The sequence below is a fragment of the Mytilus trossulus genome, chromosome 4, assembly GCF_036588685.1.
Source record: "Mytilus trossulus isolate FHL-02 chromosome 4, PNRI_Mtr1.1.1.hap1, whole genome shotgun sequence".
In the NCBI taxonomy this organism is placed as follows: Eukaryota; Metazoa; Mollusca; class Bivalvia; order Mytilida; family Mytilidae; genus Mytilus; species Mytilus trossulus.
Genome location: NC_086376.1, coordinates 65,539,520 through 65,561,942, shown reverse-complemented (window position 1 = coordinate 65,561,942; position 22,423 = coordinate 65,539,520). Strand labels below are relative to the sequence as shown.

Below are 22,423 nucleotides of genomic sequence, written 5' to 3'. Positions count from 1 at the left end.
TAAAACTGGCAAAGAATGAAGCAAAAATCGCATGTTGATTTGACAGATTGTGTCTGTAATTTTGAGAGAAAGTGAAGACCTACTGTCATAATTGGATTTAGAATATAGTATGTTTGAACAATGTCTGTTTTTCAAATCCTTTGATAGAAATGGATTTTGTTTAAAAAGATATGACCTGTTGTAAATTAAGATTGAATGTAAAGAACAATTTCAAACAAACCAAATAATAATATGATTTCTACTTTATTAGTCACAAGACCTTGTCAATATTTTATTTTACGATCCCATAATAAAAGTGTTCAGCATGTAATATTTACGATTTGAGTTCTGTTAACTGACAAATCTGCCTGTTGCTGGTTGTCAATATGTTTGTTATTGCAGCCAAGTTACATTTATACCTTATTTGTAATGTTTGATTTATTAATGATGGCTCAGTGTCACATCCACAGGCGCTTGGGTCTATGATACAGATTTTTTTTTTTTTTTTTTTTTTTTTTTTATTAAAATATTCAATTTTCTTTATTTATAATACATATCTATCACTTCTGTGCATGTCTCACCTAGTTTCGAGTGAATCACTCGAAACTAGGTAAAGTTTCTTAGTATGGATAGTAAAATTGGGTATTTTCTCTGGGTCGTTTAAATCACTCGAAACTAGGTGAGACATGCACAGAAGTGATATTTATGTATTATAAATAAAGAAAATTGAATATTTTAATAAAAAAAAAAAAAAAAAAAAAAAAAAAATCTGTATCATAGACCCAAGCGCCTGTGGTCACATCCCTACAAAAAGGCAACTTAATCCCAGTTTATAAACAAATAACTGTTTCATACCATATGGGTCGGATATGACCTCATTCTATACAGAGAGTTTTAAAAGTAGGGAAAAGGAGTTTAAATGTATCCATTGTCTGTTGGCACTATGGAGGTTATATTTAAACATCCGTTCTTAACCGGGAGTCCTGATGTTATATTGGGGTCATAGATCAAGGTAATCTGATAGCTTTTTGAGGAAGATAATAAGAAGACTCAAGGATCTTGCATCTCACATCCAAAAATCACATATATTAGGCATTTTAGTAAAAGAGTCTTGTGATGTAAACACACAGCTGTTGAAAAGAAGATTGAAACTTGGGGGGGGGGGATGAAAATTTGAAATAGTACATGGATATTGCAAATTGCAACATAATGAATGCAATAATATATTCTATGCTTAACTCTTGTTAGCTAATCCTTCTCTCTAAACCTATTTGGAAGTAGATTACATAATACGGTAAAACAGTACAGTGCTATTCAATCATATTGCAGTTTTCAAGACAAAGTATTGTCAATAGCATCATTGGATAGCTGATAGTTACATTTGTACATGTAGGTAGAAACATGTTATCAGTGTTAAAGGGAGATAATTATGACACCAGAAAAATTCCTGGGAAAACTTTTCTTAAGATAGATTAATTGTGCAGTACTGACAGCATGCAAGTCAATGTACTTTGTGTATTGAGAAGATTTCTCAGCACATAAAACATGCCTGTCTTTTGTTTTTAACATCAAATAAAAGTTCATTCTAACAACTAACACTTGTTTAAAAACCTTGATACAAATTTCTCGAATAACTGATGAAAGTTTTAGGTTAACTAGCTATATTAGTTAACTTGAATATCAATGCATTCTTGAGCATTTGAAGTTCTGGTTAATTAAGTCTGATTTAGCAGAGTTAAAGATTACATCTGATTTAACAGTATCAGAATAATACCATTACAACAGATTTGATACCCTCTGACCTCCCACAGCGCTGGGAACCATAACAGGATTCCTGACTTAAGTACATGGAAATGTTAGATGCAGAAACGATTTGCTAGGCTTGATCCAATTATGGTCCTCCATATTTCATTGAAATTGACATACGATGATTATGATAGAAGGGGTTATAATTATCGTTATAATTATCGTAGGGAAAAGACTGCTTTCAAATAAACTAAAGATTACATGACATGATGATTGAATTACTGCCTGTATGCATGCTTAATGATCTTTCAAAGTGAGCAAATGAGAAGACAAGGTCTTTTCAAACTCTAATAAACTCTTAATAATATTATAAATCATTAATAAATTCACTCTACTAATACATTTATTGGCAGTTCCAATTCCCAGAAGTGTCCTCGCTTTCACTGGCAAGCTTTTAAGTATTTGTGGTAAAAAGTTTCTGATAAATTCTGTAAAGTCGACATCACCATGTTTCATATACAAATTATTTAAAAAAAAATATTTTAGATGATTACGTTTTATTCATGTAATTCTAATATTACAACATTGAAATTTTTGTCAATGTATGATTGAATTGGCAATAACATTTAAGGTTTAAGCTGTGCAAGTAATTAAGAAAAGCATGATTGATTTTTGTGTAATTCGGCACAATAGAACTTATTTGATGTTTGATTGTGTAGTAATAATCAATCTTATGGTGATTCTATTGAAACAGAATCTTCCTGTTGCGGAAAGTTATATGACATTTCTGTATGACAATAGTTATCCCGGAGACATTCAGGGTTCTTTGTTCTGAAGCTTCGAGCTACTGTATAGGCTTTTATAAGAAGTGTTCTTGTAGTTAAGCTGTTATTTCAGAGAAGAGGGAAGCAATGTCAGGCCTCTTTATTATTTCTTTGATTTAAAGATCACAACTGTATAGAAGGATAAGGATATTTTATATCAATTAAGGGCCCCAAAGGGAATAAACATTTGACATGACAATAACATTAACATTCCAGTATTTCCTATCAGTAGTCATACATAATTTTTATTTCAAGTTCCATCTTGGGGTTGAGAAGTTGCCAGTAAAATGTAAAACTCATAGTTGTTCTAGTGTTACTTGTAATATCAGAAGGAAAACACTATATATTCTCTTAGTCCTACCTTATAATGCATATATATATATTATAGATAATTTAACTGATCTGTAACAATAACATCTTCATGCCTTATATATCATGTACTGTAGTAAGCCGCTAGATTAAAACTGACGTGGAAAGGTAACACATGCCCACCGAAAGCTCTTTTTTTTTAGAGCCCAGGTGGTCGTGTGGTCTAGCGGGACGGCTGCAGTGCAGGCGATTTGGTGTCACGATATCACAGTAGCATGGGTTCGAATCCCGGCGAGGGAAGAACCAAAAATTTGCGAAAGCAAATTTACAGATCTAACATTGTTGGGTTGATGTTTAGACGAGTTATATATATATATGTTCTACATGCATTTAGTCTGTTAATGAAGTTACTAGTGAAAGACTTATAATGTTAGTGATTTGATATTTTACAGGTTCACTGGGTTGAGCAACAGTATGTTCACAAAAGAACAAAAAGAGATCTCACATTTAATGACCCAGAGTATAAAAACCAATGGTATCTCGTAAGTAGAACAATAAAATAGTAATTTATTTGAAATGAAGACATTTTGAATTGATTTTGCCATCAAATTATGCAATGTAAGACAGATATATCTTACATTGATGATATAAATGAATTATGTTTGGCAAAAATAGAAAGTTTACTGTTTCATAGGAAATATGTAGGTTATATTGTAACAAGTTTACATGCACTAGACATAATACATTGTCTTATCAGGGCCTTTTATAGCTGACTATGCGGTATGGGCTTTGCTCATTGTTGAAGGCTGTACTGTGACCTATAGTTGTTAATGTTTGTGTCAATTTGGTCTTTTGTGGATAGTTGTCTCATTGGCAATCATACCACTTCTTCTTTTTTATATATTCAGTCAAAGAATGGAAATAGTGTGTTGACTTTTCCTCTTAGACAGTAAACCCATTCTTATAGGCATCCATTTGCCTTTGTGCAAAAATTTCTATCCTTGTTCAAGTTATTGCAACATGTTTCCATTTTCCAATGGTAGTCCATATTCCTGTTTCTCATTCTATTTGCCAATCATACCTGTTTGTTGTGTTGGTAATTTCTTCTTGTCTTTAATATGCACGAACTATTTGCCACTGAACGCTTACCAAACCGCTGTTAATCAAACTTTATTTTACACTTTTTCATTAATTTTTGATTTGACCTGTAGTTTTATCAGTTTTCAGTGCTGACAGAAATAAATGAATTCTCTTTAACAAAAATTCTTTAGATAAAACTTTTGTTTAATTGATTTCCTGGCTATTCCTGTCAAGCTACATGTATTTATTATTTGATACCAGATTATTTCCCTTGTTAGGAAGCATATATATACAAACATGTACTAGTTTACTGCAATGAATCACACCAGTTATGTAAGAAGTAGATAATTCCTTTTCTTAATATTGGGTAAAATAAAACTATAAAAATGTACCTACAATGTGTTTGGTTTCTTTATGTGCAATCTCTTTCCAACCAAACTTTCCCCTAACCATGACCTATAATTGGTCTTTAATGTTTGTATTTTTATTTTAACAGTAATATCATCATATATCAAAGTAATAAACAATTATATGGTAATTTAATTCTCACATTTTCTATTCATCGGAGGGAACTAGTGTTGCTTTGTTAGAGAGAAAATGGCTAATATTGAAAATACGAATTATAGTCAAAGAGTCCAATTCCTGATCCAGAAATGAATACCAAAGAAGAAATTTGTATTGTCTATAACTATTTACACATTAGAACAAGGCTTTTGACATTTATTGTTAATCAATCTGATACAATGATGTAGCAGAATAACTATTTCTGATTTCTCGAAGGCCTCTATATAGCTAGGTTCTAATAGCTTGTTAGAATCTAGATAAAATTTAGAGAATGTGGTATGATTCCCAACGAGGCAGCTATCCACCAGATTCCAAAGGATGTGAAACAATAGGTAAAAGTACAGCCTTCAAGAATGAGCCTGCATGGGCAGGTACACTTCACTCCAATTATAATCTACTAGCCTTTCAGTTTTCCTACCAATGGTCAACTTCTCCCAAGGCCCCCTGGTCTTCCACCATTAAAAACTGACCATAATGAAATAGCACATGAATGTTGAAAGTGGCATTATCAATCAATCAAAAATTAGCAACACTCATATGATATACATTGATTGATTGATTGATTGTTGGTTGCTTAACGTCTAGTGGCAAATATTTCATGCATATTCAGGACGAGAACAAAATCACAATAAAAACAACAGGTAGGTCTTGTCGTAAAAGAGTCCATTTGGGATGATGGTCAGGGTAATTTGAACTGCCACTGGAAAATGAGGGTATATTGGATAGGGTCCGACATTTTGCCTTGCAACAGGCCACCTACGGGCTCTCAAAGAGTTGTTGCAAGGGTTCTTAACGTGCAAAGAACGTGGCACTCTCTTTACACGAGACATCAGATTTAACGTATATGATATACATGTATTCAGTTTTAAAAGGCACAGACATGGTGTGGCAGACATGTCAACAAAAATAAAAACAAGATAACATTTTGCAAAAAGCTTGATTTATTACAAAATTCATGAGCGTTCATTTTGGTTTTTGCAATTTATGTCACAAAATGTCTTAATAATCATGCATTTCTTTACTTTTAAAAATACTCATTCAAACGAATAATTAAGAAAGTTTATTTGATGTGTTTGTTTTCAGCATGAAGGAGGAAAAAGAGGCACAGCAGGTACTGTTGGGTATGACATGAATGTTAAAAGAGCCTGGGAGATGGGTTATACTGGTAAAGGAGTTGTTGTTACTATATTAGATGATGGTATCGAGAGGGACCATCCTGATCTCATAAAAAATTATGTAAGTTCTTCAGATTATATTATCTGATTGTTTATGATATGGAATATACTGTGGATCCATTTATTTTCCAGGGTTCCAATTTTCATGAATTAAGGAAAAATTCTACATACAATCTATCGAAATTTTCAAATGCAACCAGTCCTATGGAGATCTTAAAATCTTGTTCAACTTCCCCACAGATTAATTTAGACATACTGTCTATTGTGAAGGCCTCTTACTGCGTTGAACTCTTGCTGTCTTTAGTGTTTATGTGGTTTTTGGGTTACTGTCTCATTAATGTATACGGTATACCCCATATCTACTTTACTCATATTCATTAGATATAAACAATATATGATTATAATTTTTCAAAATGAATTCTTTATCATTCATTAATGTCTATTGAATGTGCTCTGTTTCAATAGAAACTTCAAATGTTTTCAAATAAGGTTTGCTCATAATTTTCCGTCACCCACATATTCTTAGAATGTTGATTTTAATAACATACTATATATATTTAGGAGAAGTAGCTACTTAATTTTTCTTTACAATCCAATTAAGTATATAAGCATGTACATGCCTTCCTTGTTGGTCTAAAGTAGACTTTTCCTTCTATAGTGTAACCTGCCTTATCCAACACCTAAGTATTCTAACATCCTGCTTTAACTGACACATTTTCACTGCCCCAAAATATGCATATCTTTGCAGAAAAAAACCTGAGTATTCTGACACCCTGCTGAATCAACACATTTTTTTCTGGTTCCTAAGTGTGTCAGATAACAAAGGTTACACTGTACTGCATACTGAAATAATTTTAGACTTAAACTTGTGTTGAAATATCCTTAACATGGACAAAGCTCATGAATTAAACTTCTATATAAATGGACTCCCTCCCATAAAGGGTACATGCTTCTCATTCATCAAGTCTCTTTACATGTTATACTATTTTGTTTATCACAGAAAACATCTGTCCCAATAGATACTGAAATATTTGACAAGCAGAAAATACTTAGTGTTCAGATTAAAACCACAAAAAACAAATACATTATCTATCAAGTGGCACAAACCGTGGCATTTAGCCACTTGTGCTTAAAACTTTGCGATGAATAAAGTTAGGTTAATTCAGAGAAATTGCACACTGTGCATTAAAATTACTTTTTGAGGGGTTTGTCTTTAATTTCCGATTGATGTTGAAAAATACTTAATTTGTATACAAATTTATATTATATACATAAGTGGACTAATAAAACTGAAGTTGATAAATATACATTAAATGAATCACACTAAGGAAAATATTCAGTATAATTTGAATATAATTAATTGTACCTAGGTTTATATACAGTATCAGATATAGCAGTTGTTAAGAGGGCCTTGGGGACTAAGATATACCATTATGTATATGAAGAACACATATTTATCAGTAGTATTAGATCATTGATTTTTGGCTGGGAGATTTACACTTGAAACATCACAGACCAGTTTGACTACAGGCTGAATTATCAAGTAGATATGCATAAGACTATAAAAACAAGGAGATGTGGTATGATTGCCAATGTCAGTGACAACTACCGTACTTACAAAAGTTCAAATGATGAAGTTTAAAGCAATGTACATTTTCATACACATTTTCGTTTATTTGTTAAACTTTAAAAGTTTTATCTATTTTCTCCAAGAATTCAAGTCAATAAGCCTCTATGTTTACAACAGTTCTTCACCCTCTTGTTAGAAATATAAGTATGCGAACTATGATTGCCTTAAATTTTCTTTACAAATTTACCCATGTTAATAGACTAAAAATAATTGGCTGTTATGATATATACAGGAGTGCTGAAATAGGAGTTAAAACAAACTTACTTTAAATAACTTACTGCCTATCAACAAAGTCCAATATATATAATCTATGATTGAGCTAAGGATAAAACTATTAAAAAAAAGATTCTTTAATTGGAAAAGCAATTTTCTATCACAGCTTTTATAAGGATCATTTAAAAAGGCTATCAGTACGGATCAGCATTTCAAAAATTAGAATTAGTTTTGTTGACATGTATGGAGAATTGTACTAATTAAACTTATTAAGAACTAAGGCTTCAACTCTCAAACAAAGTTGACCTTTGAACAATATGGTCATATACATGTAGCTTTTTGACATGTGTAGGTATTTTAATTAACATCCTTCACTTTCAATTTTTTTGTACATGTATGAGTAGTCTTGATGTAGGTCGATCTAGATACTGGTATTAAAGTGCTTTTGGATTTATTTTGTTTGTGTTTTTTCAATTTCTTTCTTAATGTAAAAGTATTTTTCATTCTGCATAAAGTAAGAGTACATCTGCACTTAAGATAGAAAAATTACTCAAACATTATATCTATATATATTTTTTTTTCTTTTTTAATTGTTTTTTCAATTATGCATAGTAAGCAGATGCAAAAAAAATCATTTTATTTGACCTAACAAGTTAAACCTTTCAAATTTGTAATAATGCAGGAAACAAGATACACATCTTTGTGGTAATTTTTATTAATAATTTGTGAAAGTGTCTGTCTAATTTATAGCAGTGAATGATCTGTTTTATATAATTTTATTACCAGTTATAACTGGATCTTATGATAGACATTTCTTATTTTGTGTCTGGGGTCAGGTTTTATATAGAATATTCATATTCAACAATTAGCAATTTGTATTGCTTATGCATTTGACATGTTGATAGACTGCCAATGACTAACACAGTAATGTCCCTTTGACAGAAAACATGCATGTAGTTAAATTAAGATGTATGTATTTTAAAAATGATAATTTTGGTGAAAAGTATAAAGATAATAAATCAGAGAGCAGATATTAATGTTTAACTTAAGATACATGTGTTTTGAATGGCAGATTGATGATGAAGGATTGCAGAATAAATTGTTCTCCTATTTAACCAAGGTATTTTGATGTTCCTTTGCCTGTTCATCTGTCATTTCTTCAGTTCAAATCGTAAAATATGTAGGCTACTTATATACATATTTGTTTACAGGCCAGCTGAAGGACGATTCTGGGTGCCGGAGTTGTCTCCCTGCATTGAAGACCCATTGGTGGCCTTCGGCTGTTGTCTGTTCTATAGTCGGGTTGTTGTCTTTTTGACACATTCCCCACTTCCATTCTCACTTTTACTTTGTGGATTTTACTTAGTCTACGTCTTTGATGAATTTTGCCTCTGTATCATTTTGTTAGCTTATCTTTAAGCACCTTTAATTAAGGTTTGTGCAAAGTCTGTGTAAGAAGTTATGGCAGATTGGACAGGAGATTTATAGTAATTTTTGTAATCCTATTTTGGTTGGCTATCGATTATATAGCTAAATTGGTATACATTACTTTTAATTTATACTTTTGTTAATTAACTTGTTTGCATATGTGTCGCCTGAGTTTTACAGATAAACATTTGAACATTGGTTAATTGATCGTTCTCTAGGTTAATCAGAGGAATTTGAAACTTCATTAACTAAAAATTATTCTTTTTATTAGCAAAACAAATTTGTTAATTCATGAAAGTAATCAATTTAACCCACATACACACCAGATGCATAGGCAATTAAAAAAGATATGTGTTTTGAAAATGTCAGAGAAAATGATTTCAGATATTTGGATATTTGTTCATCATATAGTGTCATAAGTAATAAGTCAATAGCTAGTACGAATCTTGACAGCAAGCAAATCGTAACCCTTAATCTGACTAAACCTTATCAAGGCCTTTGCTTTATATACCAAACCCAAATGTAATTCCCTGAAAAGTTGCTTTAAAATTCAGTAATTGCAAAATAGCTTAAATACGTAGCAGATTCTGCTACAACTCCCTTTTAAAAACAAGATTTATTCTCTCATCCATTAAATGATTTATAAAAGGAATGACAGATTGTATTTAGAACTTTTATCCTATAATCCTCTCATTTATCCATTCCCTCAGCTTAAGTTCATAGAGTTTTCATAAGTTTCATACTTTTTTACTGGTGCTGAGATTCCATGATTTGGTAATTGTTCTTTGGAGACAACAGAAATCAATTTGATTATTAAATCAATGCCAAACACAGCTGTTAAATAACATTTTTTTTTTCAATAATAACATTGGATAAAAGGTTTTAATATCTGTATTTGCTGCACGATGTATATTGAAATCCATTTGATAATAGAGTCTGTTAAAATAGAATGAAATTGTATTCTTGTTATTGAGAAGGTGTAGATATAGTTTAATCTCAAGGTTTGGTTTTCATGGAAATAGACAAGACAGATAATCTTTTTGATGAGTGTCTTGAAAAAAATATTTATTTTCCAGTTATTTCTTTGTTGTCATTGAGTTCATTTCCCAATAAGGAAAATTTTTACATTTTAAAAATAAGAATGGTCCTCAGAAATAATTATAATTTAGAAGTTACATGTAGGGGGTTTCATTGGGTAGTTCCAATCCTGGATCCCACTTACTGATTTGTCAGATTCCCGTATCCCACTTACACTATGTACGTAAGCAATTCTCATTTTAGCTCACCTGGCATCACTTGGCGTCTGGCGTCCGGCGTCTGTCGCTGAAACTATTTCAAGAATCTCCCCCTCTGAAACTACTGGGTTAAATACTTCCAAACTTTAATTGAATGTTCCCTAGGGTATCTAGTTTATAAATTGTATCCGAAGTTTTGATCTATCAACAAACATTGTCGCCATTGCTAAAAATAGAACATAGGGGTCAAATGCAGTTTTTGGCTTATAACTCAAAAACCAAAGCATTTAGAGCAAATCTGACTGGGCAATATTGTTTATCAGGTGAAGATCTATCTGCCCTGAAATTTTCAGATGAATCAGACAATTTGTTGTTGGGTTGCTGCCCCTGAATTGGTAACTTTAAGGAAATTTTGCTGTTTTTGGTTATTATCTTGAATATTATTATAGATAGAGATAAACTGTTAACAGCAATAATGTTCAGCAAAGTAAGATTTACAAATAAGTCAATTTGACCAAAATTGTCAATTGACCCCTTAAGGAGTAATTGCCCTTTAAAGACTTTTTTCACAATTTTTCATCATGTTGACTTACTTTAAAAAATCTTTTCCTTTGAAACTGCTGTATCAATTTCAGCCAAACTTAGGCTAAATGAGTTTCAGAGTATCTAGTATAAATTTTATATTTTTTTCCTTGTATGTCAAGAAACATAGCTCCTATGGCTAAAATAGAACATTGGAGAAAATGATTATTTTTTTTGGCTTTTGAAGAAAATAGGACGATCCAAAGAACATTTAAATAAATTGAAAAGCCAAAATAATCATTGATGAGAGATTTAACCAAAAGAATTAAGGTGAGCGATTCAGACTCTTGAGAGCCTCTTGTTTGTCATTTCCCGGGTTCCGCTAGACCTTATTTCCTGTTTTCACAACACAATAATTTGACTTTCATGTGTCCCACTTACAAAATATTGGCAATCCTGCGTCACGCTTAGACCACAATGAGACCCACCATTTAGGAATGTGGATTGGGTGAGATGGCACTAGCTTTACTGGTATCGTTGTAATGGGCTGCTCATTGTCCAGTACACAATATACTCAATTCTCGGAGAAGTCAAACCAGAGACATAAAAAATTATATTTGATGATTTTCCTTTTTTCCACCAAGCACGCTAAATTCATAAGTAAGAGAAAAGATGGATTTTGGGAATTTGAATAAGAGTGTCATTGAATAAAAAGTATTGGAACTTTAGTTTGATGTTTGTTGCTGTTGTCGATTTATTTTTCTATGGTTGATTCTACCAAATGATTAAAGAATTTTACTACCTTAAATAAATTATAATCAAATGCAAACCTGGTGAAGGTTATTCCAGAAATTATTTTATTTGAAAAATCCTGAAACATTGATAAAGTTGGATGAAAATAAAATCCAAAATTGTAATAAAGAGTCTTAAATCTAACAAAATTGAAATCTTTATGAGTTATCTGTCAAATTCTTGCTTGATTTTGTGTGAAAAACTGGTCATCAAAAGGACAGATATTTATTTTATTTTGTAAGGTAATTGGTTACAGCAAAAGAGCATTAAGGTAATAGTTTTACATCTGAAATCCATGTAAATTGTTCTGTTACAACAGAAATCAATGGCAGTCTATGTATTAAGACATATTGCAAGAGTTTTATTTCAATTAGAATAGGTTTTTGATTAACTATTAATGTAATCCTTTAAGAGGATTTTCTGGGAAATTCTTGGTTTTCTTACATTCAGAATCTGTCAAGCTTTTGAGGAAATTACTAAAGTTTAAGTTGTGGAAAGGAAATAGTACTTGTTTTGAGGTCAAAATATTGCTTTCGTTCAGAGAAACATTATGTATTAATTATTAAGGAATGTTATTAACTAAAGTAGCATTTGCATCTAAACTTCTCTTAAACCAGTCTCTGTCTTCTGAGCATGTTTGTCAAGCTTTCTAGGAAAGTACAAACGTTTAGGTTGTGGGAAGGAAATTGTACTTGTGTTGTGGTCAGAATATTGCTATCTTTCAGAGAAAAGATTGCTATCTTTCAGAGAAAAGATATTGAGTACAAGTGTTTGTTTTAAGTCCCTATATACTAATAAACTATTCTTCCTTTTAAATTTCATATTAATTAAAATAGCATTGGCACCTAAACTTCTCTTAAACCTGTCATTAATTTGCCGTCTGCTGAGCATGTTTTTTTTTTATTACACATTACTTAGCTATTGTGTTAAAGATAATCAAATATTTTGTCTGGGACTTTTTTTTATGATGAGTTTAACATTGTCAGCAATTTTCAAATTTGTAGGTAATCATTTCCTCTGCTTAAAAATGGAAAGAAGATAAATATTAATTATTATATTTGTCTGAAAACTTGATCTTTAAAATGGCAATATTTTGTATTACAGATAGCCTAACATATCCTGTTTGAGTTGTTCTAAACTTTAGTAAGATGATTTGTCCTAAATTTATGACAGACTAACATTATTTTTATGACTATTTGATAGACTTAATACTTTAGGGGATTTTTTTTATAGTCCTGTAGTGTTCTTTATTTTTTTTGTTCCGTAAGCATTTAAGAAGACATTATTCGTTAAGTGATTAATATTTACAAGTTCGTTATCGGTATTACGAGTAATTTTTTAAACAGAAAGCCCTAGGAATTAAAAAAAATGAGAAGCAGACGGCTAAAATTCACTTCCGTACTGGTATTCTTTTTCATTTAGCAATAACAACAGTGTTATTGGAAAAAATGTTATAGAGAATCCCACATGTTTGTATATACAGTATCTTATTAATTAGCGCAAGAGTGCTTTATTGTGCCTTATTGAATTTTCCGCCATTTATATGAAGATGAGGTTTATGGCTATATTATTTGGATTTAAGGTCTTTTGTTTTGTATCCATGCAGTTGTTTTTGTACATGAAAAAGTAATGAGAATTGTTGTGAGTTGTTTTGAGTGTCAATTTAATTCCTACGATATGCTGAGTTAGATTCATATATGAATAGCTTTTTTAAGTAAGAGTTTTGATTTGTTTGAAGAAGAATCTCAAATGGTCTTTTAAGTCCAATACATCAAATACTGAAGGAAAAAAATTAACATTACATTTTATTCTGTGTGGGGTTAGCATATGGATCTCTTTGCCAGTGTTTTTAGCCATTGCCGTCATCTATATAGATTTACAGATCTAAACAAACATTCCTAGATATATTTTGAATAATTTAGTAATCAATGTGTGATTTTATTATTTTGCAGGATCCATATGCTAGTTATGACGTAAACAACAAAGATAGTGACCCTATGCCAAGATATGACCCCACTAACGAGAACAGGTAATAAGCCAAGAACAGGTGTTTATTGATGTCATAACATAAACAAACGACAATAAATTAACAAATTAACAAGGAAATTACATTGACTATATCTGTAAATAGCAAATAAACATGTCTAAGGTTGTAAACCCACGTTTGTGCTCTCGTCAAACCGAGGAAGAGATTAATTTCTCTTAAAAATGATTATTATCAGGGAAATTAAATGTATTTCTGCTTATGTAACAGATATTTGAAAAAGTGTGATATTGCAAAATTATGTAAACCAAGTCAGTAGACAACAATTAGTTTTCCTTGTTATTATTTATTAAGTAGAGTGTACTTTCCATTTAAGTGAAAATGTAAAAAGTTTATCCAATTAATTTGTATTGTCAAGTTATGAAATTACAACTTGAACATCTCTTAGATTAACCATTAAAGTGCTAAAATTAACAGTAAGAGTGTAAGACAATATTTCATCTGCAGTAAAAATGATGAACAATTTCACCTTTCAAAAAAAAATTGCAGTATGATTAATAAATTACTTAGATTTACATGTATTCTTATGGGAAAGTATTTACATATCGTGATGTTTAACTTATTCAGCAGCACTTTTTTGTCATGCTTGATTAATTTTCTAATTACTTTATCAACCACAGTCAGCAAGTTGACAAAGTTTTAACAAATTTCTTTGCATCCATTCATTTGAAATTTTTCTAAATAAAAATTATAGCTTGTAAATTTTGAATGAATGGATTCACAAAAAGCTAGTTAAAGTGTACATATTCATGCACAAGTCATTTTTTTCCCTTGATTATTAACTTCACAATAAAGTTGATGTCTAGCTATTTCCAAATGATTCTTATCGTTTATTCTTATGTTTTGATGTTACACTCATGTCCCCCTCCTATTACTGCTATTGTTATGCCCATTTCGTAGGCAATGGGGGCGTTAAGTTTACACTTGATAGTCTGTCTCTCCCATTTGCACTTCTGCACTCTGAATTAAGTTTTCTTCATCCAATTTCATGAAACTCTTACACAATGCTTAGAACAGATATTAAAACTAGCAGTTAGAGTTCAAATTTAATTTAAGTAGTGAGTCACAAACATTTTGTACCACTGTAAAGTTATGCCCCTTTTTAACTTTTCAAAATTGCAAAGCTCTAGCAGATGGTGTTGTGTCCTTGGATACAGTATTCTTTATTTGTTATTGTTATGTCATAAATTAGGCCATTTGGTTTCTCATTTGGATTGTTTCATATATTGTTATGTCTTGGCCTTTTATAGCTGACTCCATGTATATGGAATGGGTTTTACTCATTGTTGAAGATTATGCAGTGATCTTAAGTTTCTTTATACATCCACATCATTGGACTGATTGAATAAAAAAAACAGCAGGATAGTTGATAATCAAATAAGCAGGTTGTTTTCAACTTTAATATCAAAATAAAAAAATATGTACATGTATATTAAAAGAAAAAAAAAGAATACAATTTTTTTTTCAGTTATTACTTGTTATGAGTGTCAGCTTTGGTAACAGTTTTATTTACTCTGACATTGAAATCTGTTTTATAATTATTAAACCAATTTATTTTTCTGTAGACATGGAACAAGATGTGCTGGTGAAGTGTCGGCGTCTGCTAATAACTCAAACTGTGTGGTAGGAGTAGCTTTTAACTCAGGGATAGGAGGTAACATATATAACTATCAGAAGATGTGGTATGAGTGCCAATGAGAAAACTCTCCATCTAAGTCACAATTAGAAAACTCCATCCAAGTCACAACTAGTAAAAAGTAAAATATTATTTGGCCTTCAAAACAGAGCCTTGGCTCACACTGAACATTGTCATGAGGGTGCACTCAACTCCAATCTTAATTGACTAGGATTATCAGTTTTCCTATCGAAGGTTGGTAGTTTTCTATCAATCACACTGCGCGTCACTCTATAAAGAGACCAAAAAAATTACTAGTGTTAAACCAACAGTGTCATCTATATAAAAAAACAAGAAACATGTATGCATGTATTTAAAATTTATTTTTAATTAAGATTATATCCTGTTAAGTTTGAATGTTGACTATGTTCATTTAAATTGAGAGGAACATAGCAGGTATAAAAAAAAATTATGTATTTTTATCTTAAAAGGCTTTTTCCATTATGTTTTTCTTCAAAAAAAGAAATTTAATGAACAAATCTACACTTGATATTTCGCACATTGTGTATATTTTAAAGTATACTCTTATATGATGTCATTCAATGATATCACCCAATATTTAACAATATAATATTAGCCTTCAAGGAAAACGTTACATACTGTTAAAGCTTACTGTACAGTAAAAGTTTTTGTTGGAAGGTGGATGAGTGACATTTAACTGCTTATATACACGTCATTTGAACTTTGGTGGATAATTGTATCATTGGCTATCAGTCCACATCTCTTTATTTTTAAAGTGTTTTATAATGTTTAAGTTATAAATAAAGACTTAGCTTGATTGTATAATTAAATTTCATATTTTAACAAAAATTCTGTCAAGTTTTCAGTCATTCTCAGAATTAAAACACAGGTAAACTACAGGTAATTTCATGCAAACCTGTTCACTCAAACATTATGCATCTCAAAATTAAAATTACATGTAGTACAAATGCAGGTCTTAACAAAAATAAACGAACTCTATAGTCTTTATCTCAAAATGCACATGTTTTTTTGTTTCTTGAATTTTTAATCAGACCAATCTTTACAGGTGTGCGTATGTTGGATGGTGAGGTATTTGATGCAGTTGAGGCCACATCATTAAGTTTTAATAAGACTCATATAGACATCTACTCTGCCAGCTGGGGACCAGACGATGATGGCAAGGTGGTAGATGGACCAGGACGTTTGGCATGGAAAGCTTTTGAAGATGGAATCAAATATGTAAGGACAATAAAGTTGTCAGAGGGATAGAATTTTACACATAGTTTTTGTCCCAAATGACACAAAAAAAATTTGCTATATAGTAGATGAATATGTACAAGTAATCAAGATAAGTAAGTGCTGGTATTTAAAATGAGTGATTCCCCTGTTCAGTTTAATTATCGGAAATCCACTTTACTCCCTTCTTCCCTATGTGTACTTCCTGTATATATATAATCTGTTTATCGGTTTATAAAAATAGTTTAGAAGTCAAAATGGGAGTCAAATAGATCTCATAATTCCTTCTAAATCAACAATTTATTTTCACCTCCCAATTTTCGTGATGGATTTGAGTGTAGTGTCAAATTTAACAGTCCCTGAGTGATATTTGAAGTAAGATTGTACTGTGGTATATACATAATTAAGGGAGCTACCACTTGATTTTAATGGGGGGGTGGCTAGGATGAAATTTGAAAAAAATAGGCAGGACAGGAGTTTTCAGTAAAAAAAAAGGCAGATGAGACACTTGCAAAAAAAAAATCAGGACGACAATTTCAGTAAAACAAAGTCAGGATAAACTAAAAAAAAAAGGCAGGACCGAACAGAGTGAAAAATAAAAAGGCAGGACAGAGATTACAGCTATAAAAAAAAAGGCAGGACAAAATTTTTCATCCTAGCCCCCCACTCCCCCCATACAAATCAAATGGTAGCTCCCTAACTGCAGACTCCAATAAAACTTATATCAATTCTACACTATAAGTTAAGCTGTGAACCTTTAATTGCTTTCCGTATTTAGAATTCATGAAATAAGGTTACTGATGTTTCTCCATTTATGGTCTGTTAGTCTTCATAAAAGATAATTGGTATTATTAGTCATGTTGGTGAAACCAAAAAACAATATATTTAATTTAAAATTAAGCAAAGAAGGAAAGTAAGATTTATAAGATAACATTAAATTGAAGACCTCTTTTCTTTTAAAAAATTGTGGGTATTGATTAACTACAAATTTAAATGATCATCAAAGTGCTTATTTTCAAAAGACTTGTATTCATACTATGGCAAAAAAACAATTTCAAAGAGCAACAAGTAAACGTTTTCCTCAATCCACAAAAATTAATCACTGTAGTCTGTATGATTGTACCCCGGTAATCATCATTCACGATCTAATTTTCAGAGCTGTGGTGGTAAAGGATAAACATTTGTATGAGCATCAATTAAACATTTTTATCACAACCCATGATATATTTTTCAGGGCCGTGGTGGTAAAGGGTCTATATTTGTATGGGCATCAGGTAATGGTGGCAGTGCTATGGACAGTTGTAACTGTGACGGGTATACGAACAGTATATTCACTCTGTCAATCAGTAGTACCTCAGAACATGGAACACGCCCCTGGTACCTGGAGGAGTGTGCTTCTACATTAGCTACAACTTACAGTAGTGGAGCATACCATGAAAGACAGATTGTAAGTTTATTGAGACTTGATCAGTCGGAAGAACAAAAGACCATTGGTTGTTACTGTCGGGTCTAGGTTTAATGATTGCTAGAAATAGAATGATCATGCTTAATGAAAACTATAGCTCTCAGTTTTCAGTTAGGGAAAAAAATAAACGTACTATTTGTTTTATCACACTTGAAATTCTCTTGGTAATTTCACAGATTTTTATACCCCCGCTTTAAAAAAGGGGGGGGGGGTATGCTGTTTTACCTCTGTCTGTCCTTCCGTCAGTCCGTCCGTCCCATGAATATTTTTCGTCGCATTTTTCTCAGGAACTACAATACAAGGATTTCTGAAATTTGGTTTCAGGGTTTATCTAAGTCAGCTATACCGTGTGATGCATTTTCAGATTGATCACTTGACAACTTCCTGTCTACCGAACACTTGTATGATTTTACACATGATAGCCAAGTTGAAAATTTTCGTCACATTTTTCTCAGTAACTAAAATACAAGGATTTCTGAAATTTGGTTTCAGGATTTATATAAGTCAGCTATACCGTGTGATGCGTTTTCAGATTCATCACTCGACAACTTCCTGTTGACCTAACACTTAAAATTGAGAATGGAAATGGGGAATGTGTCTTGCATAATTTTATTTTCAATTTCATAGATTAACCAATATATATTTGAAAGTATACAAAACATTTTTCATCATAAATATTTTACTTGAAATACATGCTGATGATGCACGACTCAACAAAAATTACCTTTTGTAAGGTAAAATGGGGCTAATTTTGAATTTTATAGGGGCGTGCATAATTTATCAATAAGATATTAATGTCAGTGAATTTCATGATATTTCTTAATTTTTCAGCTGAATTATTGGAAATTTAACTTTTTTTTTTAGTCCAAAGTTGTTTTATTGAATGTTTTCAAATGAATATTTTTTTAGTCCAAAGTTGTTTTATTGAATGTTTTCAAATGAATATTTTATTTGATCATTTAAGAAATGTAAGAATTTTTCTTTTGACAATCCTGGATTAATATAAGGAATCTAAAGTACTATGTGCAATTACTCTGTGCAATTTCTATTACAAATAAAAATCTAAAAATAAACGTTTTGTAGGTCACCACAGATTTAAGGAAGAGATGCACTAGTACACATACTGGTACTTCAGCTTCAGCACCACTAGCAGCAGGACTTGTCGCTTTAATGTTAGAAGCAAAGTAAGTGAAGTTATTTGATATATATTAAGAATAAATTCTACCACTGCATTGAGTACGATACGATATTTATCCACTCGAAACAGTTAAATTTTCAAATTTAAAACAAGAGTGAATTATTGTATTGCACAAGATTTGGTGGTGGAATCAATTTCTCAAATGATTTTTATGCAGTATGCAGTCAAACTTATTCCTTTTCTAAAAAGATTTGTTTTTTCTATGTGACGTCTTCATGCATTGTTGCCTTTTTTCATGACATCACAATAGGAAATTAAGAAGAAAGCAAGAAAATTTGACGTCATAATCGAAATTTGACCAATGAATAGCTGAGATCAAACGAACAACACATTGATTAAATAAAAATAATCAATGGGTTAGGAAAAGGATAAATTGGTTAAGAATTAGAGAAATTAGTTTTAACCATTAAAAATTTCAGCTGTAAAAAATGTTTATATAAGTGCCATGAAGTTAGCTTTAATTTTTACTTAATTTTAGTTTTAAGTAATTTTATAGATTCAAGATGCAAAACATAAGTGAACAAAAGGTCGATATTACGTACATACATAAATAAGCCAAATATCTATACAGTAATTGTAATACAATTATTTAAAATCATTTCATGTATGACCAGAGCTAACACACATTTCACAATTAACTGATTCTTGAAGAGACTGAATTGCATTATGTTAGTTATAAATGATAAATTGTTTGAAGATGTTTTTATGGAAAGAGCAAGGAATTCTAAACTCGTACATCTGGCCAGAAAAGAAATATGTAAAGTTTTTTTAATTAAAAATTAAAAATGTGATAGACTTCATAAGGGTATAAAATAAATCCATACATATTAAGAAATTGTATAATGACTATTTCAGTCCTGGTCTGACATGGAGAGATGTCCAGTATATAACCTTACTGACCTCAATTACAGAACCATTCCAAGACGGAGATTGGCTTATAAATGCTAAAAATAGAAAAGGTAAAGTTTGTAGTACTGAATAAAACTTGAATGCTAAGTATCTCAATGTCCATGACTATTATAGCGAACCCTATTGAACCTTTCTATAGATTCACCTGCAAGTTACCTGTCCATTTAAACTTTTGTAAGTTCTATTGTCCCATCTAACAAATACAACAGGTATTGTTCTCTGTATAGTTTATTCACCAGGACCTTTAAATTTCTTCTAAGAGAAATATATCACTCATTGATTAATTTACCTGAGAAAAAAATTTATCTGCTAAATTAGATGGAAATAACATGTGTACTATTTATAAAAAACTGTATATGAGTTTGAATGTATTATATTTTCAATCTGTTGAATGTAAACACTGATTCAAACATTAATAAAAGTTGATTCCTAAAAAAAATTAACATTATTCCTATTTCCAAAAACAAATTGATAAAAAAAAACTAAAAATGTTGATGTTTACATATTAAGGCCTTCTTAAAAGTATTCTATAACTAAACAAAAACTAAAAAATGCAAATTTTCATATGAACAATACTTTTTATTTTAAAAACAAACTGTTTATGATTAAGTTATTATTTATTTTGAACATATTAAAAAAATTATTATAAATGTTTAATAAACACGAAATCACAGGCATTTTTTTTATGTGAAACATGTAATTTCTATCAATTTAGCAGATAAATTTTCTACTGAGGTAGATTAATCAATGAGTGATATATTTCTCTTAGAAGAAATTTAAAGGTCCTGGTGAATAAACTATACAGAGAACAATACCTGTTGTATTTGTTAGATGGGACAATAGAACTGCCAAAAGTTTAAATGGACAGGTAACTTGCAGGTGAATCTATAGAAAGGTTCAATAGGGTTCGCTATAATATTGAAATATGAGATGTTACATACATTCATTATTATAGTTAAATAAATTTCTTGGACATTTGGATAATCATAATAACATTTTACTCTTGACAAGTTCATCAAAAGATTTGCACTTACCATAAACGCCCTTTATATATTTTGAGTACATTGTCTGCACCCCTCAATTGGCAATGAGATTCCTGTAAAAAAAAAATGATTTGAAATTGTTAGAAAACATCCAATGAAACTCTGGTAATTTCAAATCATGTGTGATGGTTTTTACATAGTAAAACCAAATTGAAGTGGAAATGCTTGTTAATGATTGTAGAACACATCACAAGTGTGAGAATAAGTCAAAATCGCATAAGTAACAATTTAGAAACTTGTGTATGGAAGTTCGAATAGTATGTGTTAATGAAAACAAATACGGTCAGAGTGTAATGAAAATCAATATTTAATAGATATCACTAGAATAAGACTAGAATATGACTTTGAAAAATAAACCAATTCCATCCTGAAGTGAAATATGTTTGACATTCCTATTACATTAATGTTTGAAGGATCTTAAGCTAAAACAAAACACATGCATCAGTTTGAAACAGCAAAACTAAATAAATAACTGATTACGTTTTGCAGTTTTTACATCATAGCTTTACTTTTATTTATACTTTCAGTTAGTTTGAAATATGGTTATGGACTGATGAATGCCACTGGTATGGTAGATTATGCCTTACGATGGACAAATGTACCAGAGAAACATATCTGTACCATGAATTCTCCTAAAATAAATGTGTAAGTAGCTTAACACTGGACCAATGTATCAGAGAAACAAAACTGTACCATGAATTCTCCAAAAATAAATGTGTAAGTTCCTACCACCTAACCCCTTATTTTGAAGAGACCCTCATCCTTGATTAAAAATTGTAGATGTTTCCTTTTAGAGTGTCTGGTAATTTGAGAAATATTGAGATACGTTTTGGGAAGAATGATAGCAAATTGAGGAGTTATCTTCCCTTAATTTTTAATTTCTAATGCATTTTAACCAAATTATATTCTGTATTACCAGATCAGTTTAAGGAATTGAATGTTATATTTATGAACCATTATACATTCTGAACATAAATTCATGTTGAGTGGGTTTTTGTTTGTCATTTTTTCACCACTGCCTGATTCTTAGGCAGATTGGCACTTAAATAGTAAAATTAAAATCTCATGTTATGGGAGTAGTCAATTTTAAAAATGCATATCATTTAAAGTTAGCAGCATTTACTAAAAATAAACATAAATTCTAGAATCTGATTTCTTTGTTTTTGTTGTAAACGATTATAGAAAAAAAGTTATCCTATTAAAACCTCGTTCTTTGTTTTTAAGTGTTTGATGATTAAGGTGATAATTATATTAAGGAGATATTGATTAACTGTTTGATGGAAGGGAGTAATCAATATATCAATATAAAATTCTGAAGTGTACAGTTTCATGCCAATTACCATGAATAATACATCTTTAACTTAAAACTTCTTATGAAAAAGAAGTAAAAAAAGC

General features: G+C 30.8%; 1 protein-coding gene across 4 annotated transcripts in view; it reads left to right on the top strand.

Moving 5' to 3' along the window:
- The window catches only part of LOC134715769 (furin-like protease kpc-1), a 47,678-nt gene that overhangs the window by 8,486 nt on the left and 16,769 nt on the right, over nt 1-22,423 (top strand). For all 4 annotated transcript variants that reach the window (XM_063578196.1, XM_063578199.1, XM_063578197.1 and 1 more), the window contains exons 3-11: nt 3,311-3,400; nt 5,586-5,738; nt 13,450-13,526; nt 15,107-15,195; nt 16,244-16,416; nt 17,648-17,860; nt 18,962-19,062; nt 19,932-20,035; nt 21,556-21,673. In XM_063578196.1, coding sequence (XP_063434266.1) covers nt 3,311-3,400; nt 5,586-5,738; nt 13,450-13,526; nt 15,107-15,195; nt 16,244-16,416; nt 17,648-17,860; nt 18,962-19,062; nt 19,932-20,035; nt 21,556-21,673 — 1,118 coding nt within the window. The remainder of the gene's footprint in view (nt 1-3,310; nt 3,401-5,585; nt 5,739-13,449; nt 13,527-15,106; nt 15,196-16,243; nt 16,417-17,647; nt 17,861-18,961; nt 19,063-19,931; nt 20,036-21,555; nt 21,674-22,423) is intronic.